The sequence below is a fragment of the Pyricularia oryzae genome, chromosome 3 (assembly GCF_000002495.2).
Source record: "Pyricularia oryzae 70-15 chromosome 3, whole genome shotgun sequence".
NCBI classification, from domain to species: domain Eukaryota; kingdom Fungi; phylum Ascomycota; class Sordariomycetes; order Magnaporthales; family Pyriculariaceae; genus Pyricularia; species Pyricularia oryzae.
The window spans coordinates 6,259,507-6,286,892 of NC_017849.1; the positions used below are offsets into that span (position 1 = coordinate 6,259,507).

Consider the following 27,386-nt stretch of genomic DNA (forward strand, 5'->3'; position numbering starts at 1 on the left):
GACAAGGAACTGGAATCGGCAGTCTCCCGCGGGAGCCTGCATACCCTTTTGGGAAGGCACACACACAGGTGCAGACCTCACTCATGGCTCCCTTTGACGTCAACACTGTGCAGCCAACAAACCTTTTCCTTCTCCCTCCAGAGTTCACCTTTGACATCTTCCCCTCTTTCTTGACTGGCAGCTTACCTTCCCAATTATGCTAACCCATCACTAAATTCTCAGCTTTCACAAACAAACACCCCTATTGATATCAGCACAAGACAGGCAAGACCAAAATGCCGGGAATTCTTCCATTGGTGGTTATGGGATTGGTTCGCAACGTTCCTCCTACCCCAAGCTGCGCCAAAATAATCCAGTGCTAACCGATCGCCACCGACATGGTAGCTCTTTCTGGGTGTTGTGGGCGCTGCCATGTGAGTACTCTCTTTGATGCCACCTATATTCTCATCCGCTCTTGCTAACGACTCCTGATGTTGATTCTCAACCACAGCTACGAAATAGTCCACGCAACCCAGTTGTCCCTCCCGACTTACCCGCTCACCATCCCCGTTCTTCTACTGCCACTCCTCGCCCTCGCAAACACCCTATTCGCCGTCCGGAGCACCGCCCTCCGCCTCCGCGCCCGCGGCGACCTCGCCACCGCCAAGCCCTTCCCACCGCACCCCACGACGCTCGTCACAATATTGCAGATCATCCAGGCCATCATTGCCGCCGTGCTCGCGACCCTCCTGGCAGCGACCCCGGCCGTCGACTCCTGCCTCCTCGAGCAGAGGTGGCAGCATATGTACAGCGCCCACGACGGTGACGGAATCCGACGTATCCAGGATGCCCTCGGCTGCTGTGGCTTCAACTCGCCCCGCGACAGAGCTTGGCCGTTCCCGCATGGAAGGGGAGGTCAGCAGACTAGGTGTGAGGAGGCGTGGGGAAGGCATGGGAGCTGCCGGGCGCCGTGGACGGATGCGATGAGGGTTGGCGTGGGTGTTGAGTTGGGGGTTGTGGTTGTTGTGGAGATTGTGCAGGTAAGAAACCTTGTTGCCTTTGGCTCGCAGGAGCCAGTGACCAATTGACGATGCGATAGATTACTGATGCTTTGTCGAATACGCTACCGTTTAGGTCCTGGTCTTACTCGTTCTTACCGGCTTCCCTTACGTCAGACGCGGTCTCTGGTATATCATGAACCATCAGACGAACCGCAGAGAATATCCAGTCCACAACGCATGGCGCGAGCGCTGTACCCACGATCGTGAGCGCAATGGAGACCTATACAGAGACAGACCTCTGCTTGCCGCCGAGGGCTCGGATGCGGAATCGTGCGATGAGGATGAAGATGCTACTAATGAGCAGCCATGTGGTCATTGCGGACGGAAAAGTGACGGAGAGCAGACGCAGGAGTCTGCCAACAACTTGCTGGCTCTAGACTCCTCGATTGTTCCAAACGTGTGGAGAGGGGACACTTGACGAGACTAGACCTTTATGGCTGGATTAGCTGGTATTCTGCTGGTATGACTAGACATAAAAGACGAGCTATGGTGAAGATTCGAAGAGTTGTGTGTTGCACGGCCAGCCATTAGGCAAGGACATGGCCGTGTGGCTTCTTCTGGTGCTATTTACTTGTTCGGCCATCTGATTCATTTGGTTGCTGGAGACTGGCTACTTGTTATTTCGATGAAACTGGCATTGACAAAAGGTAATGCCAGATTGGAGGTTGAGATAGTCTATTTGGAGCTATAACACAGTGGAGTTGGTCCGCATCGGCTCGCCTATCGGTAAATTTAGCCGACAAGCGACGACTTCGGCCTCCCTAAACTGCAAGAGCCCAGTGAAATTGGGTCTTCTCCACGCTGCAGCTCAGTGACAGGCTCTTGTTGCTTGCACCACAATATCCACCGGCCATAGATGCCATCATGCCCCTCGCGAGTCGACAAACAAGCCGTTTGCGGAGGCGCAAATGCTACAAATACAATGCGTCGTTTCCTGAAGTTTCTCCGTCTGGCATGCGCATAATCTTTCCGAGGGTTGAACAATAAATATTTCCATATTCACAAAGTTTCACCCCCAGAACAACCCCGCATCTCATCTCATTGCAATGGCTTCAACCACCAGGAAACCATTCCCTCACGGGATCCACGTTCCCAGTTTGACGTGGTTCCAAGATACTCCAGCACAAGAAATCGATTGGGCTGTGCAAAAGAAGCATTTTGAGTTCCTGGTCCGGTCCGGTCTGCACGGAAGTATGTAGCTCGTCGCCTTCAGTTAAACCTTCGACTGCTAACAAAAGTGCAGTCGTCATTGCCGGCACCAACGGCGAAGCGGCAACGCTCTCGGCCCAAGAAAAGCGCCAACTGGTCCAGACTGCCCGGGAGACCGCCGCAACCGTCGGCCAGCCGCTCCCCATCACGCTCGGCTGCGGCGGCCAGACCACACAGCAGGTCATCGCCGAGACGCAGCTGGCCGCCGAAGCCGGCGCAGACTACGCCCTGGTCCTCGTGCCCAGCTACTTCCACTTTGCCATGACCGAGGCCGCCATCCTGGCCTTTTTCCGGGAGCTCGCCGACGCCAGCCCCATCCCCATCATCATCTACAACTTCCCCGGCGTCGTGGCCGGCCTCGACGTCAACTCGGAGATGCTCTCCGCGCTGGGCCAGCACCCCAACATCATCGGCGTCAAGCTGACGTGCGGCGGCATCGCCAAGGTGGCGCGCGTGTCGGCGCAGTTCAAACCCGACGAGTTCTTCACCCTCGCCGGCCAGAGCGACTGGCTGGTCCCTGCCATGGCGGTCGGCAGCGTCGGCAGCATCACGGGCGTCGCGAACCTGTACCCCAGGTACTGCGTGCGCATCTTTGAGCTGTTCAGGGAGGGCAAGACCAAGGAGGCCGAGCAGGCGCAGCTCGAGCTGGCCAAGATGGAGTGGGGCTTCGGCAAGGGCGGCATCAACGGGACAAAGTTCATTGTCGCGAAACTGAGGGGCTACCCGCTCGAGAGCAGCCACTGCCGCAGGCCGTATCCGCGGTACGAGAGCGAGGAGAAGAAGGCGTGGATCGAGGGGGTGGTGAGGCCGTTGGAGGCGCTGGAGAAGGATATCAACGAGAATTATTGAGCGTCGTGGAATGAGCCTGGGATCTTGACAGTATCTGTCATGAAGTAAAGAAAAAACAAGTAAAAAAAAAAAAAAAAGAATAACCCGGCGCCCTGAAACCATTGACAAAACGCTGCACAGCATCCGGTGACGCCTAGTCATATATATCCACAGCATACGTCTGGCTCCGCATACACTGAAAGTAAGCCTCAGCCTCCTCAATCGCCATCTTCTTGCCATCCACCTCCTGCTTCTCTCGACGACAATACTCAACATGCTCTTTGACTCCTTCCCCATTATTTGCCGACCCGCACACATAACCTCGCCCCTTGCTCGCACAGCTCTCCCCTCCGCTTTCCTTTGGTGATTTTGTAGGTGCGCTGCTTACTATTGTCGGATACTGGTGGCAGGAGGGAGATGAATGTGCCGAGAGGATTTCGAGGGTGGAACTGCTCTGCAATGCCGAGGGCGGATGGCTACTTTGCCTTGACCAGCTCGTCACACCCTTCTGAGGCGATGTTTTAGCTTGGCCTGGAACCAGCCCAATAAGGTGAAGATGGTCTGCTAACTGGCAATTCAAAACATCCGACGAGCCGGAGTATCAGGCGGCCCGGCCGTTTGATCAAATTGCAAGCATATCGGCCGCAATTGCCCACATAGCTCACCTTGGCGTGTTGAGTAAGCTGACTTGTTAAAATAGGCTGTAAAAGCTTGGCACGAGACTTACTGGCTGTCATTTGGTGAGGAGCGGTGTTGGATTGCCAGGATCTCTAGCAGGTTGGTTATTCGGAAAACAACAGTCGCAATGCAAGGAGCGTTCGAGATGCAAAATTTCATGGAAATGATGTGGGAATAGAACGAAATACCTAGAACCAAAGAAACCCAAATGCGCCCGCTCCAATGCTAATTATACAAGAAGAGAAAACAAGAAAAAAAACAAACAAAAGATATACTAGAAATGAATCGAGAAAACTCACGCCCTGAATGACCTTGCAACCCTCCTCTCGATCGCAATCGGCGGCGGAGGCGTCGTAGTCTGTTCCGTACCAACCTCGCGCTTCTCAATAATGATGGACGAGTCGGCGGCGCCGTTGTTAACTCCAGGCAAGTCTCGCCTATCAAGACCGAACCCATCCTCCTCATACTCGGCGTCCTCGTAATCCTCGTCGACCAAGGCCTCCTCCTCGTCGTCATCGCCATCTTCGTCATCGCCGGCGTGGGCGGACATGTCAAGACCGGCAAACGCGTCATCCTCATCGTCGTCTCCTTCATCTTCGGCAATGTGGCCGAGCTGTCTCCTCTCCACCATCTCGTCCTCTTCCTCTACCGTGTCCTCGTCGTCATGCGGTTCGTCGCCGTGTCCGGCGTGCGCCTCTTCGGGCTCAGCACCCTCGACATCAGTCTCATGGCCATCGACGTTTCCGCTGTGCGCCTGTTCGGGCTCGGCACCCTCGTCATTAGTCTCATGCCCATCGCCGTGGCCCTCGTGGCGCCTCCTGAACCGCGTCGGGACTTGTTCGTCCACTACCAGACCCATATCCGGTGAGGGCGCCTCATCGGAGCGGGCTTCCAGTATGTTAAAGTCAAAGTCAAAGGGCTCCTCTGGAACAGATTTCATTCCAAACGGTTCACCATCCTCAAGGGGCCCCTCCCAGTTTGAGTCTTTCTGTCTGCGCTCTTCATCTCTGAGCTCTTCGTCTTGGCGCTGGAGCATCTGCTCCTGAAACTTGGAAAAATCAACTTGGCCGTTCATCAAGTCCTCGAAGTCTTCAGGCTCCTCGCCTCCAAACTGGTGACTAGCCTGCTCTGGACCCTCCAGACCATCCATGTCGGACTCATAGATGTCGTACTCCGGTTGTCCGCCCTCCTGGCGCGCAACAACCTCGGACCTCTTCGCCAGAGAAATGTCCTCAATATCATGTGTGCTGCGGGCCTCGAAAGCGGGAGCGCTTGTTAGTTGTGTGTTGGGGATGTTAGTAGGCAGAGCTGCGACTATGGCGGGCAGGGCCGCGGTGAGGAGGAAGGCTGCAAAGGTTTGTGTGCGCATCGTGATGCTTTTGGTTCTGCAAGACTAAGTGGTAAGCTTGTAACTATCTCGTTTTGTTAGTGGCGGCTATTTCTCGCCGGTTCGTCTGCGGTTACTGATGTTAGGTGTGTCAATGAGTTGGCTTGTGTTGTAGGCAAGTAAAAAGGTGGGGGGTTTGTAGATGTGAAGGAGATGAGAAGATGGAAAGTTTGAGGGCTCTGTCACAAGAGACTGGAGGATATATCAACTCGGGAAGAGTAATGTTGTGGATGGTGCGGGATGTTGTGACAAGGAACAGTCAGCACAAAATGGGCGGGAAGAGGCTGAAGCTGAAAGGATATGTATTTCAGTAATTCTCTTGCAATGATGGAACAAAAAGAGTACGACCAGCCATAAAGCCCAAATGATTCCTTATATCAAAAAGTTGTGGGTAAGTTCCCATGCATGCCGCCTACGAAGGATGGTATCGCCAGTCCACGAGATTACTACGGGTTTGCGGATTGCTTACCATCCCACAGTAATCAAACTGTTTTTTCGCAGTTGGGCAAACTCTCAGAAAGTGTGGGGGTAGACTGGACAAGGACGCAAGGGAGCAATCACGTGCTGAGCTGCCTTACTCTGCCGTGTGCACGCTAGACCAAGAGGGAAGCTGCGCCTCGATTCCAAGCCAAAAATCACTGTGCCGCAGCTCTTTAGCGCTGTCACACAAGCATCTTTACTGCGAGCGCCCAGGCCAGTCGTTGTATTGGTGCCTGGTGCAGTTTAACGAGGCCGTCGCAAAGAACCCGTCATCAATCAGCTTGGCTACCTTTGCGGAGGATTTTCCCTTGTGATTTTCAGGGCGGTGAAGACTTGTCCACGCTTCGTGCGTCCGAATAGCAAGACTTACTACAGCCCGTTACTGGATCGCAGTGCTGCGATAACAGACCGATCTAGACCAAGCACAGCGGGATTTAGAATCTCCATTCCGGACTAAATTTTTCTGGCTAGTACGTTTGAAGTCTCGACCGAAAACTTTGGCGCCGTTGCAGCCTCCTGTGGGTTCCATCACAGTCGTTCAAGCCGTTCAACCCGCCGGCTCCATTTCATATTCTAGCGGCTACCTCATCGACGGTACAGCTCGGCCAATGCAAGCATGGTTTGGCGAATGGCGACCTTGCAGGATTTTAGTACCGTCTTGCTTGGGTGTCTGGGGTGTTTTTATCAAAATTGGACTTTTGTCCGTCTAGACCGGACGGCCCAGGCCGACGCTAAAGACCGCAGCAGATTTACCGCCCGGTGACAAGCCGGAATAATTCTGAACAAGTCTCTATCTAGCCCTGTCAATTTGCTCGTCAAATTCTGGCTGAAACATGCTGCATCATGCATTGCAAAGTGTTGAAACTTTCGATGGCCCTTGGTTGCCCTATACAGCGGTTTGGGCACCATGCTAACCCGCCGGCCTTGACACTCAGGGGTTCATCTGAGCGACGGATATGTCAGCGCGTAAGGGTTCTTCGGGATCACGCTGAGTTGATTTCCAAGAGTTTTGCCCAATACTACTGGTAGCCGCGTGCCCATCACCAGCGTGTTAGCTTTTATTCTTCGCTTCCAGCGTTTCCAACACGCAAAGCCAACAGGATGAGGAGAAACTGCGAATCTAATGCATGCCATGGTGATAATGGTATTTTTCTTCCATGCAAACCGCAGAGTTACATTTCCTCATTTCGTCTTGCATATCTCCAGCACTATTACCAAAGAAAACCAGTCGTTCCTCCAGCAGAATTGATGTCGTTTGTCTCGTTCTGCAAAAGCTCGCGCGTGTACTCTGCTACCCCGCTGAACCAAAGGAAGCGGCGTATTTGTTCTTTTCACAAGACACAAATCCTGAGATGAATCGTTCCTGTATGCCTAGGGACGCTCTTGATGGTTGCTTTCCAGCATTCAACATCCTAACTTCTAGATGCAATCCGTTTTTATTTATTAGCCTGAACAACTTCCACGGATTCCAGTTATATATTAAAAATGGAGGTCAGCAAGGCTGCAGAGCCACATCGATGCAGAACCTTGGCAATGGGCCAAGGGAACTGACTAGAAGTCTATCTACTGTCCTCGGTGCAACCTATTGCTGGTGCCCAGAATTATTGGACCTTCAACTACGTACCGCCGTCAATAAAGGTCTTTCTCACCTGGCTCAAGGCTGGACTACATGGCTGGGGTACGTCCAATGATGGCAGGCAATATAGCCGGCGGTCTTATTACCATACAAGGCATTGTCAATATTGCGAATCCAGAGTGGTTTACGGCAGGTTGGCAAACCACCTTGACTCTTGTGTACCTTTTACTATGTACCGTGGTCAACTTGTGGGTTTCCGTGCGTGCCCTGGTTCGAGACGATGTCTGGCATTCTTGACGCTTTGCTATTCATCGCCGTTGTTGTCATTGTTTGGACAATAGCCCCGCGCAATCTCCTGACCAACAGCAATTCCGGGAGTTGAGGTGACTTTGTATTATATAATATCGGGGCATCGGGCATCTTGAATCTTTTCTCTTTATCGGTAAGCCCCTTGGGCAGGAATTGTATGTGCAAAATTAAAGAGAAAGATGCCGATCCTGTGTACAGCGTTCCAAAGTACCGTCCACTTCACTTGGGCGAGGAAACACGCAATTTGAAGCGCGCTGTCCTTCAAGCATGCTTTGGGGCTTTGTCGCCAACGCAGTCATGGCTTTTGTCATGATCATCACATTTGGGGTAAATTCATATTTCTTGATATCGCTGTTGAGATCCTCGGAGATGTAAATTGGTGTCGCGCGAAAATTCTGCTAACAAAACCGCCATCAAAACAGTCCGCTTTCCCTGGCATCGACGTCATTCTTACATCCGTTAGCCCCTGGCCACATTAATCACTATGCTACCGGCTCACCAAAATCACCCATCGTCACTCTTTCCTGCATACTTTCTAGCATGGTCGCGGCATCGATCGGTAATCTATCATCAGTATTCCGTCTAACATGGGTCTGGGCCCGCGTTCATATTGCACTTTTATCGCTCCTCTTCCTAAAGGAAGGACCACGCTTTTATCGCTCTCGGTGTTACTGGGTCTTTGTCGTCGATGGGTCTATATGTTAGTTGTATTACCGGCCTTGGCTGCATCATTACTTCCGCCTCGCAATCCCGGGGCCTCCAGCACGGTGAGTGGAGCTGCGGCAGGCATGGTCTACCCATAAAATCTTTGCCTGCTGGCCCGGTATATGTGGCCGTTCTTGTTATGGCTGTGAGCTAACTGGATGGAGCCAGTATGAAGGTCGTTGAGATTGTCTTGCAGAATGACGAGGCTTCCAAATAATGACAAGGGTTTTCGAATAGAAGGGACAGCAGCTGGCTTTTTGCGTGTAATTTATTGTCCAAGAGATCAATACGAGCTTGGTCCGTTGGGCACTGAAAATGGTGCCTGACCAATCCTGGGCAACGCCATCGATTAAAGTAGGAACCTCAACTGGTCGCCCGCAATCCTCTCCGCACTCCTGGTGGCTTTCCAACTAACTAGTCTTGACATTTCCGTAAATACTTACTCAGCCATGACAAAATGCCACCATCGTGTTTTCTAACTAGTCTCAGCTGACCAGGACTTACAAAACGCGGTTTGAAGAGTTGGGAGTTGACCTAGGTACCAAGACTACCTTGCAGGTACGGAGTACTTGATGCCCAGCTCCCTGGATCGGAGCCGGGAACTGATCAATCACAATTTTCAAGCAAATGACAACCAATGGATTGTTTGGGGTATACTTTGTACTGGTATGAAGAGCATCGTACAACCAAGCCATCATGTTCGGGGCTGCCGAAATTTGTTACAGAAGAAACGCCAAATTAAGGTAAAAGAAACAAAGCAAGCCCTTGTTAGACCCACAGGTCCCTTGACAGGCATAGCATCAAGCAACTGAAGACGGTGGCGGTCGGCTTTGGCGTCTTCTGCGGCTAATCCCCGGATTCGCAACGTCATCCATCTGGTTTGGGCCTAGTAAGCAGTGCTGACTCGGGTGTTATCTTGGGCAAGCGTTCAAGGATCCTAAGGCGCTAATCATTCGAATCAAGATATGGCGGAGAAGAAATAAACTTGCATCAAACCTGAAGTTTGTGCAAGCTTGGCAGTAAACTGTCGCAAAATTGAGAGAGCCTGTGATAGCTCTGATATTCTATTCTGCAGGTAGTGATTGATGCGATTCGGAAATTTTTCGGCCGGGTCAAAACATCGTGGTTAGATGTGGTTGAGCCCGACGGAAACGGCCACTTCTTGGCATTCGTCTGTGCTGTTCTGGGCCTGTGGAACACTAGACTGGGGAGGGGGAATCAGGAAAAAGAAAACGAAAGAAAAGCTAGCCCTTGACCATGGTTGCTGTCAATATGCAATTGCTGAGGTGCACCCTGTAACTGGCATATCGCGAGGCTCACTCGACCACGAAAATACAGCACAGATATTGACCGAAAATATCTCCGTACAAAGTTCCCATGATTGCATTTGATCTTAGCCTTGGCCCAGCTCTAGTGTACCACGTAGGACTACCATAGTAGTCCAAACCTCGATCAAAACAGCATTAAACTCTTGAAAACATCCACACTTGTGCGCATCCAGACCACAGAATATCAGATGAGCTCCGCTCCTTCAATTTGTATCGACATGGATCACAATAGACAGAAGTGGTAACAAACAGTGTTAAAAGCCGCCCACTGTGCTGTCGGATCTGACTGGCCCAACTGGAAGAGCTAGACCTGGCTTGAGTTCCACACTAATGCTGTTACTGCTTTGCAGTACAGTAAAAAGGTACGTGATAGGGCTTAACTCGGAACCTACCGTCTATCGGATAGGGACCCAAGACAACAACAAGGCACAATTGTAGAGATCGGCGCTGGAGTGGCTTTCCGTGTGCGTTTCTCAGAGACCATCTCCACTTTGCCTTAGTCCAGCCGCCGTTAGCTGCAAAGCACGCTAAAACGCATCCAACCCCCGGGCAAGGGGCCTGCCGCTTTTGGAGCTAGTGATGTCCCACCCGCACCTGCACCATCCAAGCAAGACCTCGAGGTGTCAAATTCTCTCTTGAGCAAAGCGCAATCTGCAGAAGCTATCTGATCCTATAACATTTTCATCACTGGAGCCTACATATTCTATTGGCTTCCATCAAAAACTTGGTTGATCAAACCAAGCTTCACGTTCATCCGATTCAAGATTACATCTGGCGAGCGCCCCCAGATTCCTTGATCTTGGCCATCTCGATATCGATCTTCCCCCCACAGTCCAGCTAGTGGGTGCCCGCCCCGCTCGCCAGCAATCACCAGGTCTGATTTTGACGACGTCAATTCAAAATGCCCGACGGGCATTCGAATTCTCCATCAGTTCACGGCGGAGGGTACAACGACGGGATCGTCGATGCTTCTGGTTATGGCGAACATGACAACATGCCGCCCATCGGTGGCGAAGGCCCTAATCCCCGAAAACGCGCTCGTAAGGAGGCCAGTAAACCTGAAGATGGCGGCGACAAGAAGCGAGGGAGAGGTCGGCCGCGGCTAAACGCCAACGACGAGACGGCTGCCGAGGTAGGTTATTCTGGTTTCGGTTGCTCGAAGCTGGCCACTAACTTTTGACTGCCTGCGAAACAGCGCCGAAGGACCCAAATACGTCTCGCGCAGCGTGCCTACCGTAACCGCAAGGAAACGACAATCTCATCCCTGGAGCAGCAGGTCCGTGATCTCGTGGATACCAACGACGAGATGAGCAATGCTTTCGCAGCCTTGCAGAAGTTTGCTGCCTCTAGGGGCTTGTTCGAGCAGGTCCCTGAACTCGGCGCTCAATTGCAGTCCGCCGCGGAGAAATTCCAGGCCCTTAGCCAGAAGTCCTCCAATCCCGGGCACCACGATGACGGTTCTAGGGGTCGGCCGGGAAGCGGTTCCAGCTCTCCAGATGCCTTGTTTGCCAGTCCTCAGCAGCCTGCATCTCGAAAAGACGAGTACACATATAGCGGTACGGATGTTGTGCGCGACGCCATCACGCAACATGGTCTCGCCACACCCCTCCCGTACCGTTCTTCCCCAGAGAGGCACAGTCCTGGCATGCAACGGCGACAACAGACCGTCACTGCGCCTGAAAATCCTGTCGACGCCTCCGGGTTGGAGGTCATCACTCAGCCGACTTATGAAAATGCCAGCTTTCCCGTCCAATTCACCGACGACGAACTCAACGCCCTACTCGCGCACAATCCCTCCCCGTTGGGAACCGCGCCATCTCCACCGCGAACTTATTCTCCTGCAGAAAACACCTTTGGCCGTCGCCTGCAGCGCTTCGCTCTTGAGTGCGGGTTGAAGTTGATATCGCTGCCCAACCCGCCACCCCTCCCACTGGTTCGCGTATTTGGTTTCTGTCTTCCTTTCGAATCGCCAGACATGATACGTGACCGCCTACAGCGGTCACTCCTGCGACAGGACAGGGAAAGCCTAAACTTTTGGGAGTTTCCCTTTCACAACCTCGGTGGAGCGGGAACCCACTTCCAGCCAATGCCTGGGACATTGGTAGGCAACCAAGGGACCGTCGATTTGATGCGAAACAGTATTGGCGGTGGGTTCCCAATTGGTCCGCCTACAGTGACTGTTGCCGAGAGTGGGCAGAGGCTGGATAAAAAACAGAGGATCTCGGTTCCGGGCTATGAGGGGGATTTCTATGATGCCGAGGAGGTCGAGATTTATCTCCGTCAAAAGGGGGTGCACATCTTGCCTAGGCAGGATGTTATCACTGCCGAGATTGACTTTTCAGTGTTTGAGGACAAGAAATCAACGACTCAGCAGCCACAGCCTCGACAGCAGCCACCGCAGCAGCAATATCAACAGCCACAGCAACAATATCAACAGCCTCAAGCAGCTTATGGTCTGCCACAACCATCTGCCGGTATATATCCAGGAGTCTTTATGGGAATGCCAGAGCTTCCCAACATGGGCCACTTCTTACCGACACATTCTGTCGTGGAAGAACACGTACAGGGTCTTCCAGTGCTGGCTCAACAATCTCCTGTGCTAGTTGGGCACATGAATCCTGGCATGGTTGTTAGTCCGACTGGCAGCCACGAAACCGTCAGTGGCAGTACCGGTTACATACTGCCTGACCAGTATCCGACGCCCGCGAACATGAGAGCGCCCATTTCCTACACGACAGCAACATACCAAGACCCGAACGTCCCCCCTTTTACGGCTCAGATGCCTCAATTCCATACGAGTCGACCATCAAGGACGATGATTAGCTTGGATGTCAATATGTTTATCAAGAGTAAGTGCAGCTCTTTGCGACTGGTTTTCGTACATGACCAGCATCCTTTCGGATTGATACAAAGCCTTTGACGGTTCCTGGACGATCCATCTTCAACTGACAACCGCACATTGTTTCACCATGACACATACTGACAAACTTATTTCTTCCAGAACTGACAGAGACAACCACTTGTCTTGGCAGATCGCCCGGCTTTAGGCTGGAAAACGTACACAAGGCGTTTATGGCCGCCATCATGAGATGAGGTTTTGAATTATGTTGACGAAATCATGTATGAAATGAACAAAAGAGCATTATACCCGATATATACATGTCTATTTAATGATTTAGTATAAGATTAAAGCTCAGGCTTATGGCCGTCTACTCAATGAGCTCTTTACCACGTTCAATGACATGGTCAGAATGTGCCATCCCATTCGAAGTTTTTACTTCCTTTTTGTTTACCCCTACGTGCATGTGGACCGTCTTTCATTACGCAGTTTTGGACGAGCTCATCTTTCCCCTACCATGGCCCCCAAGCATCGCTCTCCTCTCTAGCATCAGCCTCTTCAGCGACCTAGCAGCCGCCTCTGCAGTCAGCGCCCTAGCAGCCGCCTCTTCAGTCAGCGCCCTAGCAGCCCCCTCTTCACTCAGCGCCCTATCAGCCGCCTCCTTTTCAGCCAGCGCCCTCTCCCTCCCCTCAATCACGTTCAGCGTCGCCGCCCTGTGAAGCTGATCCAGCTGATCCATCTCGTCGATATGGTCCATAAACCTGATCGACAGATCAATGGCCTCGACATATGTTGCCTCGCCATCGTCCACGGCACCGCTGCCGCGGCCGCCACCGGCTATGAGGTCTTCCCACTGGTCCTCGAGCGCCGCCATCCATTTGCCGCCCTCCTTGAACTTGACACGATGGTCGAGCCGAGCCTGCCTCTGCTCTATCCGACGCTTGAGCGCCATGCCCAAGCTCAGGGGCTGGGGCTTCTTCATGCGCAGGAACGGGTCTTGGAACGCGGTGATGGCGACGTAGGGGACGCGGCGGATGCCGGAGCCGCCGAGCTGACTGGCGAGGCGGGCCGGCTCTGTAGGCGCGTAGAAGAAGCGAGGCTCTCTGCTTTCGACTCTGCCCGGCTCTCCGCTTGTCTCGGTGCTCGTCTCTGCGCTCGTCTCTGCACTCGTCTCTGCGCTCGTCTCTGCACTCGTCTCTGCGCTCGTCTCTGCGCTCGTCTCTGCGCTCGTCTCTGCGCTCGTCTCTGCGCTCGTCTCTGCGCTCGTCTCTGCGCTCGTCTCTGCACTCGTCTTTGCGCTCGTCTCTGCACTCGTCTCTGCGCTCGTCTCTGCACTCGTCTCTGCACTCGTCTCTGCACTCGTCTCTGCACTCGTCTCTGCACTCGTCTCTCCATTCGTCTCTGCACTCGTCTCTCCATTCGTCTCTCCGCTCGACTCTCTGCCTGTCTCTAACAACGCCCACTCCCCCGGGTCGTATCTTGGGTTCGGGATCCGGGTAATGAGATATTTGCGTGGGGCCTGTGGCGTGGGCTCCTTGCGTGGGGTGGGGGGTTTACGGCGGGACATGTTCCGCTGGATCAGGTCGACAACGGTCTTGTGTTCGGGGCTATCGGTCGTCTTGGCGCCGTTGAGGAGGTGCAGGAACTATTCGGGTTGTCTGATTTTAGTAATGAATTGTCTATGTAGCGGCTAGCTTGTACATTGAAGTATCTGATCTAGGCCTATGTAGACGGGACATGGTGTCGGACTCACCTTGTAGCCATTTGATAAGGACGAGACGACGAGACGCGCGCTGTCCTCGTTCCTGTTGCGTTGGAAACTCTTGCGGATCAAGTGCCTGACCGGATTTACGCGGTCACCTGGAAAGGAAGTGCCTTGGGCCGGAAGTACGATATGCGGAACCTGCCTGAGCAGGGCCCTGTAGAGTGCGAAACCTGGACGAGCTTGCGTGAGCTGGTGGCTTCATTCTTTCATTTGGGCCAAACACATACATGCTGTACGATGCCGCGAGTCTCGAGCTGGGATGTAGTGGGCCGGCATTCATATGACGGTTAAAGGCATGTCTGCCTGAACGATATCGTGGCTCTTTTGTGAGTTGCAAATCGGAGGTCAAGCGTCGAGGCTCAAAAGTCATGTCAGTCGCGATGCGATCTCGAATCACACTATCTTATCGCACTTGCCAGACTGGCTTACCCTGCCTGGCCAAATGCCGATCTGTTCCCGTTCTCCACCCCGCCTTGCCGCTGTACAGTGTGCAGAAACCACAATTGTAGCGTCCAAGCCTGTGCCTGTCACCGAAAATACCCAAGCACACTGTGGCGGCCCTGTGGAACCAAGTTTCTCTTCATTGTGACACTAGAGTTCCAGTTTGTTTGATACAGTGGGCGAACACCTGTTGACGAACTTGCCTGACGTAAACTGTAACAATTCAAGAAAGTCGCGTGGAAGTAAGTAGTTTCATTTCAGCATCGTCTGCTGGAACATACTGGACAACCTGTTCACTTGATCAAGCACACTGCCACTCCAGCCGGAGAGCTTCCAAGTGGGCCGATGACGACGACTGTCGCCACAAATTTGCAGCTCTTCAAAACCCCAGCTCACTCAGGTGTCGAAATTACACCTGCGCAAGCTGCGATATAGCGTCCCGCTACCAAGTGACACTGGATGAGTTGTCACTTGTATGCCCAGCCATCGTTGACGCTTATTCGTTTGATCTGGAAGCTGGCCAGGAGCCTTGATTGATCAAACAACTGTCAAGGAACCGTCCGGAGCTGCCTATATTTGCTTCAGTGCTATTGTCAAACTTGTCACTTCTTGGGTGCCAATCTCCACAGCCCTTGCAGTCTGGAACTGTCACTGCCTCTTTGCTGAGCCCTCTCATTCACTTCTTTGGGCAAGAAGCCAAGCCGAACAGCCCGTCTGGTGCGGGCCAATACATTCTTTTGCATACAGTACATAAATCCCACACCCCGCACAACACTAGACTTGATGCCTACGTCAAGAATCCACAGCATTCCTTTCACGGTCGTTTCCTTCGCCCTGATAGTCGCCCTCTTCCTCGGCATCACGACTAACCTGCTTTCTTTGGGCCCCTCGTACAAAGAAGGTGGTCTTGACACTCCACCACAATCTTCTCCACCCTCTACACCACAGCCAAACACTGGCAATATGACCCAACGCACCGTAGCCTACTTTGTCAACTGGGCCATCTACGGCCGGAAACACCGGCCGCAGGAACTACCAGCCGACAAGCTCACACACGTCCTGTATGCCTTTGCCAACGTCAAGCCAGACTCGGGCGAGGTTTTTCTTACCGACACCTGGGCTGATACCGACATTCACTGGGAGGGCGACTCGTGGAACGACGAGGGAACCAACCTGTACGGTTGCCTAAAGCAGCTGAACCTCCTCAAGAAAGCCAACCGCAATCTCAAGGTCCTTCTTTCCATTGGTGGCTGGACCTACTCTTCCAACTTCAGGGCGCCCGCCTCGACACCGGAGGGTAGGTCGCACTTTGCCAGAACCGCCGTCGAGCTCGTCAGACAGCTCGGCTTCGACGGCATCGATATCGACTGGGAGTACCCCCAGAATCCACAGGAGGCCGCCGACCTGGTGGCCCTCCTGCAGGCCTGCCGCCATGAGCTTGACGCCTACGCGCACTCGGTCGATGGTGAAAACCCCTACCATTTTGAGTTGACGGTTGCGTGCCCCGCTGGCGCGTCCAACTACGAAAAGATGGATATCGCCGGCATGGATCCCCTGCTGGACTTTTGGAACCTGATGGCCTACGACTATGCCGGATCTTGGGACCAAACCGCAGGTCACCAGGCGAACCTCTTCCCCAGCCACGGGAACCCGACATCAACGCCATTCAGCACCGACGCAGCCATTGCACATTACGCCAGCCAGGGCGTGGCGCTCGATAAAATCGTCATGGGCATGCCCATCTACGGCCGCGCGTTTGAGAACACGGACGGGCCCGGAGCGCCGTTCCAGGGCGTCGGCCAGGGCACCTGGGAGCAGGGCGTGTACGACTTCAAGGCGCTGCCGCTCCCGGGTGCCGAGGAGCGATTCGACGAGGAGGCCGGCGCGACGTACTCGTATGACCCGGCAACCAGGCACATGGTTACCTACGACACGGTGCCGCTGGCCAGGAGGAAGGCTGAGTTCATCAGGGAGAGGGGTCTGGGTGGTGCTATGTGGTGGGAGAGCAGCGCCGACAAGGAGGGAGACGAGAGCTTGATTGGCAATGTCGTCGATGTTTTTGGTGGACCCGAGGGGTTGAAGCATCAGGAGAACTGCCTCGCGTATCCTCAGACAAAGTATGACAACCTGAGGAACGGGTTTCCGAATCACTAGACCTTGGATAGTCCAATGAATCTTGCAGCAATTGAGGAACTTGAGCAGATTATTGGTGCACAGGGTGTCGTGGGCACGTGCATGGCACTTCACAAAGCTTCCACAATCACAGCAGCATGAAAAAAGTGTTCATATCTCATCAAGATCCCAATCCGTATTGATTGCCAGTCAGAGCCCCAATGAAGAAAAAGAGGCCTATGCTACAAACGCCAGTAACGAAAGGGCGGCAGTCTGTGCCTGCCCCGAAGGTATCCGTGCCCATCCCATTTTTTTCTCCCATAAACAAGTTCGTCATCCTTTGCAATCAAGCAGCTTAGTCCTTCTTGTCAAAGACGTAGGTCAGGTGGCAACGGCCGCAGTACTGGCGGTCCTGCATGGCAGCCATGAAGATACCGGCACCGCACTAGATAGAGTTAGTATGCGTCTAACAAAACGGAAAGCCAGGGCACTCACGGTCTCGTTGGGGCACTCGCGGCGGAGGCGCTCAATCTTTCCGTCACCGTCGACCTTGTAGTACTTGAGCACAGCCAACTTGGTCTTCTTGCGCTTGTGCTTGATCTTCTTGGGGGTGGTGTAGACCTTCTTCTTCCTCTTCTTACCACCACCACGCAGACGCAGCACGAGGTGGAGGGTGCTCTCCTTCTGGATGTTGTAGTCGGACAGGGTCCTGCCGTCCTCAAGCTGCTTGCCGGCAAAGATCAAGCGCTGCTGGTCCGGGGGGATACCCTCCTTGTCCTGGATCTTGGACTTGACATTGTCGATGGTGTCGCTCGACTCCACCTCAAGGGTGATAGTCTTGCCCGTGAGGGTCTTGACGAAGATCTGCATGATTGCCTGCTTTGGGTTCAATGTTAGAATTGCGCGGAAGGGGTAGCACTGCTGTCTACTGCTTGTCGCGCTGCTGGGATGCGGATGCAAATGCAAAGGGCAAAGGGCAAATTTGTGAAATAGTTGGCTCGCCGCACAACCAAGGTTGCGCGACCGCCGGGTATCTAGAAACAGAACATTGACGAGAAACAGAAAAGCGCAAGCAGCAGGCGACAAGCAACAGAAGCAATCAATCAGACATACCTGGAGAATCAAGATTCCCGTCCTAAGCAATCTGAAAGTTGTTCGTTGATGAAGAAGAGAGAGGGGAACAAATTCGAAGTTCGCGCGGCGTTTTGGAGTTTGATGGGCCTGGCAAACGGGGCAGTCGCCGCCCTTATTCGTGTCACGTGCTAGGGTTTGCGGTCTTGCCACTAAATCCAACCTGCTTGCTGATATCAGGACCAGCGATAAGCAGCGGGGCACAATCCACTTTTGACTTGATACTTTACCTCAAATTCCCAAACCACAAGCTCATTCTCTTTTCTTTCAAATCAGCAAGTGATTGAAGTTCACCACAGCCGCCAAAATGCCCAAGAAGAGAAAGAACAAGTCAGTATCGTCTTGTGCAATCCATCGCTATCGCATCCTTTGCTGACCATATCTACAGCGGACGCAACAAGAAGGGCCGCGGCCACGTCAAGCCCATCCGTTGCTCAAACTGCTCGCGATGCACGCCCAAGGATAAGGCCATCAAGAGATTTACCATCCGCAACATGGTCGAGTCTGCTGCCATTCGTACGCTATCAACCTATCTGCTCATTCGCGACATCCGCTGACCCGATGCTCAGGTGATATCTCGGACGCTTCGGTCTTTGCCGAATATGTCGTTCCCAAGATGTACCTCAAGCTGCAGTACTGCGTGAGCTGTGCCATTCACGGCAAGATCGTTCGGTACGTGTTTGTCCCCTAAGGGAAGGACAGCTACACCAGAAGTGTCTCGTGGTTCAACTACGAGACACTCCTGGATGTAGGGCTAGAGACGAACCTTGGCGAACTTTAGGCCTCCCTCCCCTTGCACCACGGCCTGTGGCTGCGCTAGGATGCTGGTTGACAACGTTTTGACGTGTCACGACTCGAGGTTCGACACAAGCTATTGCAGCCTGTTGTCACCCTCCCTGCGCGGTTCTGATCCCACAGGTTCTCAATTGAGAAGACTCGGCTCCTGCGCAGCTCGGCGCCTAGTAGACTTGTCTAGTATAATGCTAACATCTTGACAGTGTTCGTTCGCGTGAGGGACGCCGCAACCGTGCTCCTCCCCCTCGTGTCCGCTACAACAAGGACGGCAAGAAGATCACTCCCACCCAGGGCGCTAAGACCTCTTAGATGGGATGTGAGGACGGATCAACGAAATGCGGGAAATCTCGCGCCATTATGAGGCTGCATGAATAGGAATGACGGGGCAAAAATCTTTTTTTAGGGATCATGGACAGGCCGGCGTCAACCTTTTTCTGGGATTGCTTTTGTTTTCTTGCGGCTATTTCAATGCCATGGTGGACTGCCCACTTTTAGGGCTACTCAGAGATATCCACGATGACCCAGAGGGCTTCGGCGTATTCCGTAGTGAATCGATCCATTCGAGCCGAGCATTTGATGTGTGCACAAAGTCTATTGTGACGGTCACGATTGCTAGTGGCCATGTATGTGGGTAATTTGGGGATGTGAAATGCTGGTGATTCTCAGACCTTGACGCCGATTATTGCATGCTAATATTATTCGCGTTGAATCATCGTGATTCCCATACGTTATTAACCTAGTGCTTCTTGGCCGATTTGCTCTCGGCCTTTTGCTTCAGTCGCTCCTCATCCTCCTTCTCCAGCATCTCATCGACCTGTGCGCCGCGCGATGGCTTGTTACCGTGCGACTCGGCGATATCTGTAGGCCTGATGTCCTTCTCCTTCTCCTCCTGCCGCTTGGCCTCCTTCTCCTCCAGCTTCTCCTTGTTGGCACGGTCTGCCAAGCTGTATTGGTCCTTGGGGTCTTTTTTCTTGTCAGTCATGCGTCTGGATGTTGATGAGAGCAATAAGTAAATTGGTTTGAGACGGCGTGCGTACCATGGACGTTGTGCGAAGTCTGCTCGCCCGCCTGGAGAGGCTCAGGGTGGGTCGACGACGGATCGCCGTGGGTGTGCTGGTCGCCGTCCATCATGAGGTTGTCACCTGCGCTCTGAAAGATGAAAAGCTAGTGTTAGAAATCGACGTTCAATCCCTCCGCAATTGGGAATTTTCCAGTCTCGCACCTTTCCGGTCACCATCTTGACTGATGTTGGTTTTGTGATTGAAGTGGGTGGGCTGTGTTTGTGGTGCCTGTCTCTGGATTTGAGTTTAGAATCGAATTGTCCACAGAAAGATAATGAAGAAAGATTCCCAGCAACTTGGATCCGAGATCAGAGGACTGCCGATGCCTTAATAGTTTACATTCAATCGTGCCGTTTGTCTGTTTTCGAGCGATCGTCTACTCCATCCACGCCGTCATCGACTTCTGATCCAAGTGTTACGTCATTGATCCAGTTTATTACAGGTCGGGCTGGCACTCGTCCTAGCGGGTTGATAGAGGTACAGCTTTGGCCTCTACCATTAGGTTTGTTGCTTGCTCTTGCATCATTTGTGGGTTGCTTGTTGATCTGCTTGTTCTGGCAGAAGGCTCCTTCGGGTGATCGCAGTACAAAGTAATTACCATCCTTCTGTTTTTGTGTGAAGGTACCTATATTAGATAAGCTGTATACAAACAAGAACTGATGCCAATTACATTTTATTTCATTTTTGAAATCCTAAATCTTTCAGACATTGGATTCACTTAAGAGGGATTTCCCATTTGGCGTATCTATTCAAGATAGAGGCTGTATCGAGGCGCAACAGGATAAATTATCACCAAAGATTGTGTCCATTTATTTATGGCTGACATCAACCACATAAAAATTCAACAGGAGCAAATAAAGTCAGTCCCGACAGAAACTGCGCCTTAGATATAAAGCTCGGGATCTGGAGATTTATAATAGACAAAAACTCACTGAAACTTTTCTCCGTTGGTCGCGATTGCTTCCCGGCGCCGACAGTGAGGCACTCCGCTTACTCCGTACATGGTACGGACACGAGCTATCTTGAAATGACGCTATGGACTGTCAAGCCACAAATTGTAGCACAGATATACGGACGAATACGGAGCACATGGATTCGATATGCATAATCCACTTTCTTTTCTTCAGAGACCTAACAAGTCCAAGTGCCACTAAGGTAATGCCCAAGATACATACCTACCTAGGTACCTATTTGTTTTGCGAACTAGCATCATGCTACAGGGTAGGTGAGCAACACCAAGTGTATTCAGTCGGCCCATCGCAGGTTCAAGAAGCGAGAACCAAAATTTTGTCGGTTGAATTGGCCCATGAAGGTAATGTGCTGCAATACATTTGGTATAAATTTACATTTTCACTTTGACCACTCTCGTTCATCAAGTTGATAGGAGCCCATCAAGAGGGCCCCACGTGATTACTCCGAAAGCTCTGGTGGATTTCCCGAAATTGTTACGGCACTGGACCCCGCCATCAACCTGCGCAACTTGGTCGCCGTCGAAACATCAGCTACCCAAAATGGCCGAAATACAAGCAAAACTACAGTCGCTGTCCGATGACTACAAAAAGCTGCAGTCGGGTGAGAAACCCTTGGGTAGCTTTCGTTTGCGCTGTGGGAGTTCTTACTGACAAACCAATTTATCGGCGGAGTAGAGCTGGACACGGCGGTCCAGGCTAGGCAAAAGCTTGAGGCTCAGCTGCAAGAGAACCTCGGCGTGCAAAAGGTATGGTGACGAAAAATAAAAAACACAACAAGATTGCGACCTGCGATTTACAGTTCATCGCTGACGGTCCATGCTGTATCCGACCACAGGAATTCGAAAAGATGAAGGATGGCGAGACCATTTACAAGCTTACTGGTCCGGTCCTCCTGAAGCAGGACAAAGTCGAGGCTGACAGCACTGTCAAGGGCCGGATTGAGTTTATCAAGAATGAAGTGTGAGTTTTCCCTCTTTCTGGCAAAAGAATAAGAGAATCGGCCATACACCCATCACTAACATATGGGCAGTGAGCGGCTAGAGAAGCAGATAAGCGATGGTCAGGACAAAATGGAGAAGAAAAAGGGAGAGATCATTCAGGTCCAGACCAGCGCCCAACAGCAGGCCGCCCAGGCATAATCTAGGCGGTGAGCTGGAATGCTCGTATTTCCTCACCAATATATCACCCCAGTAACTAGTTGTGATGTGTGATGGATGCAGGGAGGCCTGAAGATGCAAGAGCAAAGCCGCGATGGCAGTAGCTTGAATGACCCGGCTTGCCCAGACAATCTACATGTTGGGCAGAGGTTGGAGACGGTGAAGGGTGGCGTCAATAGCGCGTTTATTGGACCTAAGCGTTGGAAATCGGTTCCGTCGTGGCTCCGGGACAACGGACGGACGGGCTTGGGTGGGTGGGTAAGGAAAGTTTGTTGAACTATCCGAAATCTGCAGTCCGAACTGGACGCTGAGGGATGCGGAGTTGCAATGCCGATGGCAAATTTGTTCCCAAAACAAACCACATTCTCAGCATGGATGCAAATCTCGGGCTTGCGGACAATGGAAGTCTGCGTTTAGGCTTTCCTTCCGGGAGGGTAGGTAAGAAATGACTTGACATTGGTCTTGGCTTGCGCCAGGCTGAACATGTGGCCTGCGGAGAAGCCGACCTTCTCACCGTCCAGAAGCCGCGGCAGATAAACTGTGTTATTTGGCAGGCACTCGCCTTGGAGGACCCTGCGATACAGTTCATGTGGTCGTCAATCAACTGTAGATACACCCTGGTACACAAGCGCTCATCAACTCATGTCTTCACCTGGTTGCACATAGTGCATGTGTTACACAGCTCGTAACGCTACATTTCATCAGCGTGCCAGTGCTTCTGACTGAGCTAAAGTAAGATTCGCGTCAACTCTTCTATTCACTGATAGTATCTCCGGCGAGTGTACCCAAGTATTCCGGAATGATGCCTGAGCCTATACAGTGTAGAGAAGACTGTGTGGGTACGACTTGAGCTGGAACTTGAGGCTTGCTGAAGAATTGCGCTGCTCATTAATAAAGGTACCATGGCGCGAATTGCCTGCCGTTTCAACCCATCCACGTCACTGGAGCGATTTGACGCGGGGTCCCAAGATCCCTGACACTGCATTCAACGACGAGAAAGCAAGCACATCCATCGAACGAGCGAAACAAAACAAAGATCTTTAGCGACCGGGTTCTCCTAATGCCAACAAACAAATAATCATCCTACGACCCTATAGCCCTGTGGTGCGCTTTCACCAGCGCGAGCACAGCTTCATGAGACAACTAGTTCCTGAGGTTGTCGGTCTGTCAACGACGACTTCCTGATTGACTACTGGAGGAATTCACATTCGGCCACCGTTATACTGATCACGAAGACGAAATTTCCAACACCGAGCGACGTAATCATCCAACCATGGAAGCTCGCACAATGCCGCGTCCGCGCCGGCCGCCATTGACGATTGCCCAAATCGTGGAGCAGGCAGACCAGTTCGAGTTTAATATCAACATCCACTTGAAACACTGGGTCGGTGCAGCCGAGACTCTGTACCGTGAGGTAGGTTCTCAATAAACCACCGGGCTTGGGATCTCCGAAAATAGCTAACAGAGCTACAATAGGGCGAGTTTTACAAAGAAGAAGGCAACTTTGCCAAAGCCTACCTTCTACTGCTTCGCCACTGCTCCCTCGTGCTCAAAAAGTTTCCCGAACACCCAATGGCCCACACTCGCGACGGTCGCAAGCTGATCAAGCCCCTCCAAGAACGACTGACCCGCATCATCTCGGAGCTGGAAGATCTCAAGAGGCATATCAACGAGGCGTACAACGAATGGGAAAGACTGGTTAGGACGGGGCAAATCGATGACCGACCCGTTCCCGATAGCAGGTACGACAAGTACGCCGCCCAGGACCCGGCGCTGTCATGGAACAACGCTACCCAAGCCCAGTTGCTGGATGCTGGGAACAACCAGGAGCTGGCTGTACGCCTTGCCAAGGATGATTACATCCGGCGCGACGCGGCTAGGCGCTCGATTCGTCAGGCAGGGGTGTCAGAATATGAGGAGCAAATCCGCCGCAGCGGAGGTGTCTGGGAGGACTGGGATGCCCGTAGGGGAATGGGCCCACGTAATACGGTAGACGATCGAAACGATATACAACGGCAGATTCAGGAGACACGAAGGAGGCTGGATAGGTCCAACGACCAAGATTCGGAAGTTGTGGTACGAGACTTTAGTTATAATGACAGCTGGTCATCAAGTGCAGGTTCGAGGTCATCGCGACCGCCTATCCAGAACCCGGCCTCCCAGCACTACAACTATCCGTCAGTCTCGAGACCGAGACCGTTAAACTACAACTCATACGAGGCATCACCAGCCCCTTCCAGACCACCAAAGGAGCAATACCCGAGCTATCAAGACAGGTTGGAGCCCCTGCCACCTCCAATACCACGAAAGGCTCCTGAAGCAGGGCGTGCCCCTCCTACTCTCCCGCCCAAGACTCTGGACCAGCCAGAGGAGAGGAACGTTCAAAACTCGACATCGTCTGTTGACCGGGCGGTGAATGAGCTTTCCAAGCGGAAGAACATCACATTCCTTCCTGCTGGATACACAGAAGCCGGGAAACCTCTGCGACCCATCTTTGTTCCGCGCTCCCTCAAGGACAAATTCCTCGAAATAGCCGGCCCCAACACTAGGAAAGGGCTGGAGCTTTGCGGCATCATCTGTGGAAGGCCGATTAATAACGCGCTCTTTGTAGCTGCTCTGCTTATTCCCAACCAGATATGTACTTCGGACACATGCGAGACGGAGGACGAGTTCCAGATCTTTGAGTTTTGCGAAAAGGAGAACATGATCATAATTGGCTGGATACATACGCATCCGACGCAGACGTGTTTTATGAGCTCGAGGGACTTGCACACCCACGCGAGCTACCAGGCCATTTCTCCTGAGTCGGTGGCAATTGTCTGCGCACCCAAGTACAACGAGTATGAAGTTCTTGATACCCCTTGCTTTGACCATACACTGACTTGTCATGACCTACAGTTTTGGGGTTTTCCGCTTGACAGACCCTCCAGGCCTTCCGCACGTGTTGCGGTGTCCCCATACGAATACGTTCCACCAGCACGAACTGCCAGAGAGCGAAATCTACAAGGATGCTCTGCACCCAGTCAGCCATGTGTACATGTCGGATCAAATAGATTTTGATGTCACGGACCTGCGGCCGAAGTGATGTGTTATTGAGGGTTGGACTGGGCCGACGTAGAATGTGTTGCTGCGATTCATCAGGTCTGAAACGTCCAGGCTTGGTTTGTTGGCATTGAGTAGTACGGCGGACTGTATCCTGCTAAACAACAGTGTTTTGTCACTTTAGTCTTGTCTTTCTTGATCTGTTCATCCTAGCTTTTTGGTCATGGAGTTTTAACGTGGTTCCATCACTGGGCGTGGTAGGCCTTGGGATTTGCGGATCTCTCTGTTCGCTGGACAATAATCTTGCACTCCGGTTGGTCATTGCTGCATCTGGACTGTTCACTCTTGTTTCGTTTATGTTCTTGTGTTTTTGACATCAGGTCATGAGCATGGAGTAACAAAAGCAGACATTTGGGCTGGGCCCGGGCATTAGAATCAAGTCTGACTGTTGTCACCTAATAGCTGCATTCTTACAATAAGAGCAGACCATCTGCAGCTCTAATCGGTATTGTGTCTTTTGGGAGGCCGTTGGCTGCTTTGATGATTAGGGTTCGGGTGCGTGACGAGTAGGTACTTCGACCGCCCACTCTAGCTGGGCAACAACCGCCGCAGACACAGGACTTTATCTATCCGTCTGCACCAAGTTACTTTGGGAGAATCGACGAACGGCAGTTGGTGTGCACGTGCCATGTGCGAGGCAAGCAGGTTCCTGCCATAAGAGGTCAGGCCCGCGTTTGATCAATCTCGACTCTGCCGTTGTTCACCACCCACTTTCAGAACCTGCCTGGAAGGCAGAACTGCATTCTTGCAGGCGCTCGTTTGGTGGCTCGTTTTGCGCCATTTAGCTTCTTTCTATCTGTTTTCGGCTGTCCCTGCATCGAGCCTGGACGTGGATCTTGTCACGTTCACGCACTCTGCCTTGTTGCGGTTCTATCCTCAACGCCAACGGATGGTTATCTTCTTTCTCGAGAGAGATTAAGCTGAAAAGAGCATCAATTGACTTCCTTCTCACTTGATATTCTAAAGTCCAGCTACATGTAGGTTCTATTCACCCCTTGCATCACATGCCCTGACTTGATCAGCTTGCCCTCACCATCTTTTGTCCAACGGAACCAAAGTGACGGTATCTGAGCTGAGATCTGACCCATAATCTAGATCTGCAACAGTCACCAATCCATTCGACATCCCACAAATGGAAAACCCCCAGACAGACGACCCCTGGCGTCCAGGCTGGGACCCCCGGCGTCTCGCGACGCTGACGCGCCCAGACCCGCGCTACTACCGGTACGTTCCAGACCTGTCGGGCTACTTTGTAGTCGCGCACTACCAAACCCCGGACTGGCGGCCCGGCGAGGGTGACCCGAGCAGCATCCGCTGGCTCCTCGAGGAGGCGCCCGAGCTTATCGTCGACGGCCGCCTCAGGGTCGACAGTGAGGACCTAGACGGACAGACGAGGTCGTGTCTAGCAGGCGTTGGTGGTAGCGGTGCGGAGGCCCGAGTGATGGCGCAGCAGAAGAGTCCCTCGAGTGCGCCACCGGTCGTGAGGCCGTTTGGCGGTCGGCCTGGGTGGAGTGGTGGTGAATCAACCTATGACCAGTCTTGTGGAGTTGCAAGGGACTATCCACAACGTGGGCGTCAGGACTGGCAGACAGGTGAGAGCAAGTCACAGGCTTTACAGCGGCATCAGAACCCTCAAAATCATGGCTTCCAGGGCCAGCAGTCGCAGTTTGAGCTTAGCATGGAGCAAGGCAACAGCAAAAGAAACGGCCCAATCCATCACCAACAACAGAGGCCGACACCCCAAAGACACTCAAGCAACGAAAGCTCAGAAGACTCCCAGCGATCTTGGATCTGGCCCGAGAACAGCGACATCGCCTTGCCAGGACAGCAAATGGACCCTCGCCACATGCGCATTAGCCAGGACGTGCTAGCCAAGATTCATCGGTATCCAATGGGTCATCCACAGAGTCCTTGGGGTTGGCCCGAGACCTCGGACGGGTCGGGCGTGACAGGATTGACGGAATCGGAGAGCATTGGCATGAGGGAGGCGCGACGGAGACAGTCAGTTTATTCATTTCTTGCACGCATTATTCTACCACATGCCCAACCCGACGCTTTCCTTCTGGCTCTGTCCTTCCTCCCGGGCTGACGGATTGATCTGAAATAATATAGCAACGCTGAGATTGAGAAACGAGCGCCCCACCCGCAACGCTTTATCCGCCCGTCATCGCCCGGCACAAGCAACTGGGGACCTCGTCGAGACTCGAGAGATGGTTCGACATGGAGCAAAAATAGCAGCAGCAGTTTCAGGGTGCAAATGCCGCAGTGGCCCAGCGCCCAGCAGTACTCGGGCAGCCGCGACTCACCGTCATATCTGCATGGCACGCAACGTATTTCGGACGAGAGTTTGGATTACACCGACAGTAGTGGCAGCGGCGAAACTCTCGACCAGAGGCGTGGGGATTATGTCTATGGGGGTTTCGAGGAGCGAGGCAACGGGCGTGGGCCTTAGCAAGGTCCAAGTCTGGAGAA

General features: G+C 52.7%; 14 protein-coding genes across 14 annotated transcripts; 8 read left to right on the forward strand and 6 right to left on the reverse strand.

Annotated features, from left to right (window-relative positions):
* The first annotated feature begins 137 nt into the window (after positions 1 to 137).
* On the forward strand, positions 138 to 1,873 carry MGG_16965 (uncharacterized protein). Its single transcript, XM_003713118.1, has 4 exons — positions 138 to 311; positions 385 to 413; positions 491 to 1,019; positions 1,114 to 1,873. The coding sequence occupies exons 1-4, from the start codon at positions 276 to 278 to the stop codon at positions 1,456 to 1,458; spliced, it is 939 nt and encodes a 312-aa protein (XP_003713166.1). The 5' UTR covers positions 138 to 275; the 3' UTR covers positions 1,459 to 1,873.
* Positions 1,857 to 3,468, forward strand: MGG_16966 (uncharacterized protein). The gene is made up of 2 exons (XM_003713119.1): positions 1,857 to 2,231; positions 2,284 to 3,468. The coding sequence occupies exons 1-2, from the start codon at positions 2,087 to 2,089 to the stop codon at positions 3,096 to 3,098; spliced, it is 960 nt and encodes a 319-aa protein (XP_003713167.1). The 5' UTR covers positions 1,857 to 2,086; the 3' UTR covers positions 3,099 to 3,468.
* Positions 3,469 to 3,910: 442 nt separating this feature from the next.
* MGG_07924 (uncharacterized protein) lies at positions 3,911 to 5,611 on the reverse strand. Its single transcript, XM_003713120.1, has one exon. It carries the CDS (start codon positions 5,122 to 5,124, stop codon positions 4,051 to 4,053), a length of 1,074 nt encoding a protein of 357 aa, XP_003713168.1. The 5' UTR covers positions 5,125 to 5,611; the 3' UTR covers positions 3,911 to 4,050.
* A 1,302-nt stretch (positions 5,612 to 6,913) lies between these two features.
* Positions 6,914 to 7,657, reverse strand: MGG_16967 (uncharacterized protein; the record flags this gene model as incomplete). Its single annotated transcript, XM_003713121.1, has 3 exons — positions 7,428 to 7,657; positions 7,247 to 7,287; positions 6,914 to 7,041 (listed from the first exon to the last, which is right to left on the reverse strand). Exons 1-3 carry the CDS (start codon positions 7,616 to 7,618, stop codon positions 6,914 to 6,916), a joined length of 360 nt encoding a protein of 119 aa, XP_003713169.1. The 5' UTR covers positions 7,619 to 7,657.
* Positions 7,658 to 10,143: 2,486 nt separating this feature from the next.
* Positions 10,144 to 12,804, forward strand: MGG_07925 (uncharacterized protein). Its single transcript, XM_003713122.1, has 3 exons — positions 10,144 to 10,672; positions 10,736 to 12,389; positions 12,542 to 12,804. The coding sequence occupies exons 1-3, from the start codon at positions 10,442 to 10,444 to the stop codon at positions 12,631 to 12,633; spliced, it is 1,977 nt and encodes a 658-aa protein (XP_003713170.1). The 5' UTR covers positions 10,144 to 10,441; the 3' UTR covers positions 12,634 to 12,804.
* A 56-nt stretch (positions 12,805 to 12,860) lies between these two features.
* On the reverse strand, positions 12,861 to 14,424 carry MGG_07926 (uncharacterized protein; the record flags this gene model as incomplete). The annotated part of the gene is made up of 3 exons (XM_003713123.1): positions 12,861 to 14,024; positions 14,133 to 14,184; positions 14,372 to 14,424. The coding sequence occupies 3 exons, from the start codon at positions 14,422 to 14,424 to the stop codon at positions 12,861 to 12,863; spliced, it is 1,269 nt and encodes a 422-aa protein (XP_003713171.1).
* A 338-nt stretch (positions 14,425 to 14,762) lies between these two features.
* On the forward strand, positions 14,763 to 17,014 carry MGG_07927 (endochitinase 1). The gene has a single exon (XM_003713124.1). It carries the CDS (start codon positions 15,369 to 15,371, stop codon positions 16,737 to 16,739), a length of 1,371 nt encoding a protein of 456 aa, XP_003713172.1. The 5' UTR covers positions 14,763 to 15,368; the 3' UTR covers positions 16,740 to 17,014.
* On the reverse strand, positions 16,852 to 17,880 carry MGG_07928 (ubiquitin-40S ribosomal protein S27a). Its single transcript, XM_003713125.1, has 3 exons — positions 17,811 to 17,880; positions 17,193 to 17,573; positions 16,852 to 17,142 (listed from the first exon to the last, which is right to left on the reverse strand). Exons 2-3 carry the CDS (start codon positions 17,565 to 17,567, stop codon positions 17,053 to 17,055), a joined length of 465 nt encoding a protein of 154 aa, XP_003713173.1. The 5' UTR covers positions 17,568 to 17,573; positions 17,811 to 17,880; the 3' UTR covers positions 16,852 to 17,052.
* Positions 17,881 to 18,135: 255 nt separating this feature from the next.
* MGG_07929 (40S ribosomal protein S26E) lies at positions 18,136 to 18,932 on the forward strand (the record flags this gene model as incomplete). The annotated part of the gene is made up of 4 exons (XM_003713126.1): positions 18,136 to 18,158; positions 18,217 to 18,344; positions 18,398 to 18,500; positions 18,827 to 18,932. The coding sequence occupies 4 exons, from the start codon at positions 18,136 to 18,138 to the stop codon at positions 18,930 to 18,932; spliced, it is 360 nt and encodes a 119-aa protein (XP_003713174.1).
* A 427-nt stretch (positions 18,933 to 19,359) lies between these two features.
* MGG_07930 (uncharacterized protein) lies at positions 19,360 to 19,860 on the reverse strand (the record flags this gene model as incomplete). The annotated part of the gene is made up of 3 exons (XM_003713127.1): positions 19,360 to 19,586; positions 19,661 to 19,772; positions 19,846 to 19,860. 3 exons carry the CDS (start codon positions 19,858 to 19,860, stop codon positions 19,360 to 19,362), a joined length of 354 nt encoding a protein of 117 aa, XP_003713175.1.
* A 284-nt stretch (positions 19,861 to 20,144) lies between these two features.
* MGG_16968 (uncharacterized protein) lies at positions 20,145 to 20,687 on the reverse strand (the record flags this gene model as incomplete). The annotated part of the gene is made up of 2 exons (XM_003713128.1): positions 20,145 to 20,289; positions 20,617 to 20,687. The coding sequence occupies 2 exons, from the start codon at positions 20,685 to 20,687 to the stop codon at positions 20,145 to 20,147; spliced, it is 216 nt and encodes a 71-aa protein (XP_003713176.1).
* Positions 20,688 to 20,819: 132 nt separating this feature from the next.
* Positions 20,820 to 22,475, forward strand: MGG_07931 (uncharacterized protein). Its single transcript, XM_003713129.1, has 4 exons — positions 20,820 to 21,256; positions 21,331 to 21,401; positions 21,491 to 21,615; positions 21,686 to 22,475. Exons 1-4 carry the CDS (start codon positions 21,196 to 21,198, stop codon positions 21,792 to 21,794), a joined length of 366 nt encoding a protein of 121 aa, XP_003713177.1. The 5' UTR covers positions 20,820 to 21,195; the 3' UTR covers positions 21,795 to 22,475.
* Positions 22,476 to 22,761: 286 nt separating this feature from the next.
* Positions 22,762 to 25,374, forward strand: MGG_13915 (STAM-binding protein). Its single transcript, XM_003713130.1, has 3 exons — positions 22,762 to 23,226; positions 23,289 to 24,652; positions 24,711 to 25,374. The coding sequence occupies exons 1-3, from the start codon at positions 23,086 to 23,088 to the stop codon at positions 24,895 to 24,897; spliced, it is 1,692 nt and encodes a 563-aa protein (XP_003713178.1). The 5' UTR covers positions 22,762 to 23,085; the 3' UTR covers positions 24,898 to 25,374.
* A 448-nt stretch (positions 25,375 to 25,822) lies between these two features.
* Positions 25,823 to 27,366, forward strand: MGG_13916 (uncharacterized protein; the record flags this gene model as incomplete). The annotated part of the gene is made up of 3 exons (XM_003713131.1): positions 25,823 to 25,891; positions 26,010 to 26,915; positions 27,027 to 27,366. The coding sequence occupies exons 2-3, from the start codon at positions 26,047 to 26,049 to the stop codon at positions 27,364 to 27,366; spliced, it is 1,209 nt and encodes a 402-aa protein (XP_003713179.1). The 5' UTR covers positions 25,823 to 25,891; positions 26,010 to 26,046.
* Between the last annotated feature and the right edge of the window lie 20 nt (positions 27,367 to 27,386).

What these genes read in the sequence shown, in the direction of transcription:
- MGG_07925 (XM_003713122.1), top strand. Translation starts at nt 10,442, where the DNA reads ATGCCCGACGGGCATTCGAATTCTCCATCAGTTCACGGCGGAGGGTAC. An exon ending in ACGACGAGACGGCTGCCGAG is followed by an intron (nt 10,673 to 10,735) that starts GTAGGTTATTCT and finishes CCTGCGAAACAG; the next exon opens with CGCCGAAGGACCCAAATACG. An exon ending in TGTCAATATGTTTATCAAGA is followed by an intron (nt 12,390 to 12,541) that starts GTAAGTGCAGCT and finishes TATTTCTTCCAG; the next exon opens with AACTGACAGAGACAACCACT.
- MGG_16965 (XM_003713118.1), top strand. Translation starts at nt 276, where the DNA reads ATGCCGGGAATTCTTCCATTGGTGGTTATGGGATTG. An exon ending in CATTGGTGGTTATGGGATTG is followed by an intron (nt 312 to 384) that starts GTTCGCAACGTT and finishes CCGACATGGTAG; the next exon opens with CTCTTTCTGGGTGTTGTGGG. An exon ending in GGTGTTGTGGGCGCTGCCAT is followed by an intron (nt 414 to 490) that starts GTGAGTACTCTC and finishes TCTCAACCACAG; the next exon opens with CTACGAAATAGTCCACGCAA.
- MGG_13915 (XM_003713130.1), top strand. Translation starts at nt 23,086, where the DNA reads ATGGAAGCTCGCACAATGCCGCGTCCGCGCCGGCCGCCATTGACGATT. An exon ending in CCGAGACTCTGTACCGTGAG is followed by an intron (nt 23,227 to 23,288) that starts GTAGGTTCTCAA and finishes GAGCTACAATAG; the next exon opens with GGCGAGTTTTACAAAGAAGA. An exon ending in TGCGCACCCAAGTACAACGA is followed by an intron (nt 24,653 to 24,710) that starts GTATGAAGTTCT and finishes CATGACCTACAG; the next exon opens with TTTTGGGGTTTTCCGCTTGA.
- MGG_07928 (XM_003713125.1), bottom strand. Translation starts at nt 17,567, where the DNA reads ATGCAGATCTTCGTCAAGACCCTCACGGGCAAGACTATCACCCTTGAG. An exon ending in GCGAGTGCCCCAACGAGACC is followed by an intron (nt 17,143 to 17,192) that starts GTGAGTGCCCTG and finishes AACTCTATCTAG; the next exon opens with TGCGGTGCCGGTATCTTCAT.
- MGG_07927 (XM_003713124.1), top strand. Translation starts at nt 15,369, where the DNA reads ATGCCTACGTCAAGAATCCACAGCATTCCTTTCACGGTCGTTTCCTTC.
- MGG_16966 (XM_003713119.1), top strand. Translation starts at nt 2,087, where the DNA reads ATGGCTTCAACCACCAGGAAACCATTCCCTCACGGGATCCACGTTCCC. An exon ending in CCGGTCCGGTCTGCACGGAA is followed by an intron (nt 2,232 to 2,283) that starts GTATGTAGCTCG and finishes ACAAAAGTGCAG; the next exon opens with TCGTCATTGCCGGCACCAAC.
- MGG_07931 (XM_003713129.1), top strand. Translation starts at nt 21,196, where the DNA reads ATGGCCGAAATACAAGCAAAACTACAGTCGCTGTCCGATGACTACAAA. An exon ending in CTACAAAAAGCTGCAGTCGG is followed by an intron (nt 21,257 to 21,330) that starts GTGAGAAACCCT and finishes TCGGCGGAGTAG; the next exon opens with AGCTGGACACGGCGGTCCAG. An exon ending in AGAACCTCGGCGTGCAAAAG is followed by an intron (nt 21,402 to 21,490) that starts GTATGGTGACGA and finishes ATCCGACCACAG; the next exon opens with GAATTCGAAAAGATGAAGGA.
- MGG_07924 (XM_003713120.1), bottom strand. Translation starts at nt 5,124, where the DNA reads ATGCGCACACAAACCTTTGCAGCCTTCCTCCTCACCGCGGCCCTGCCC.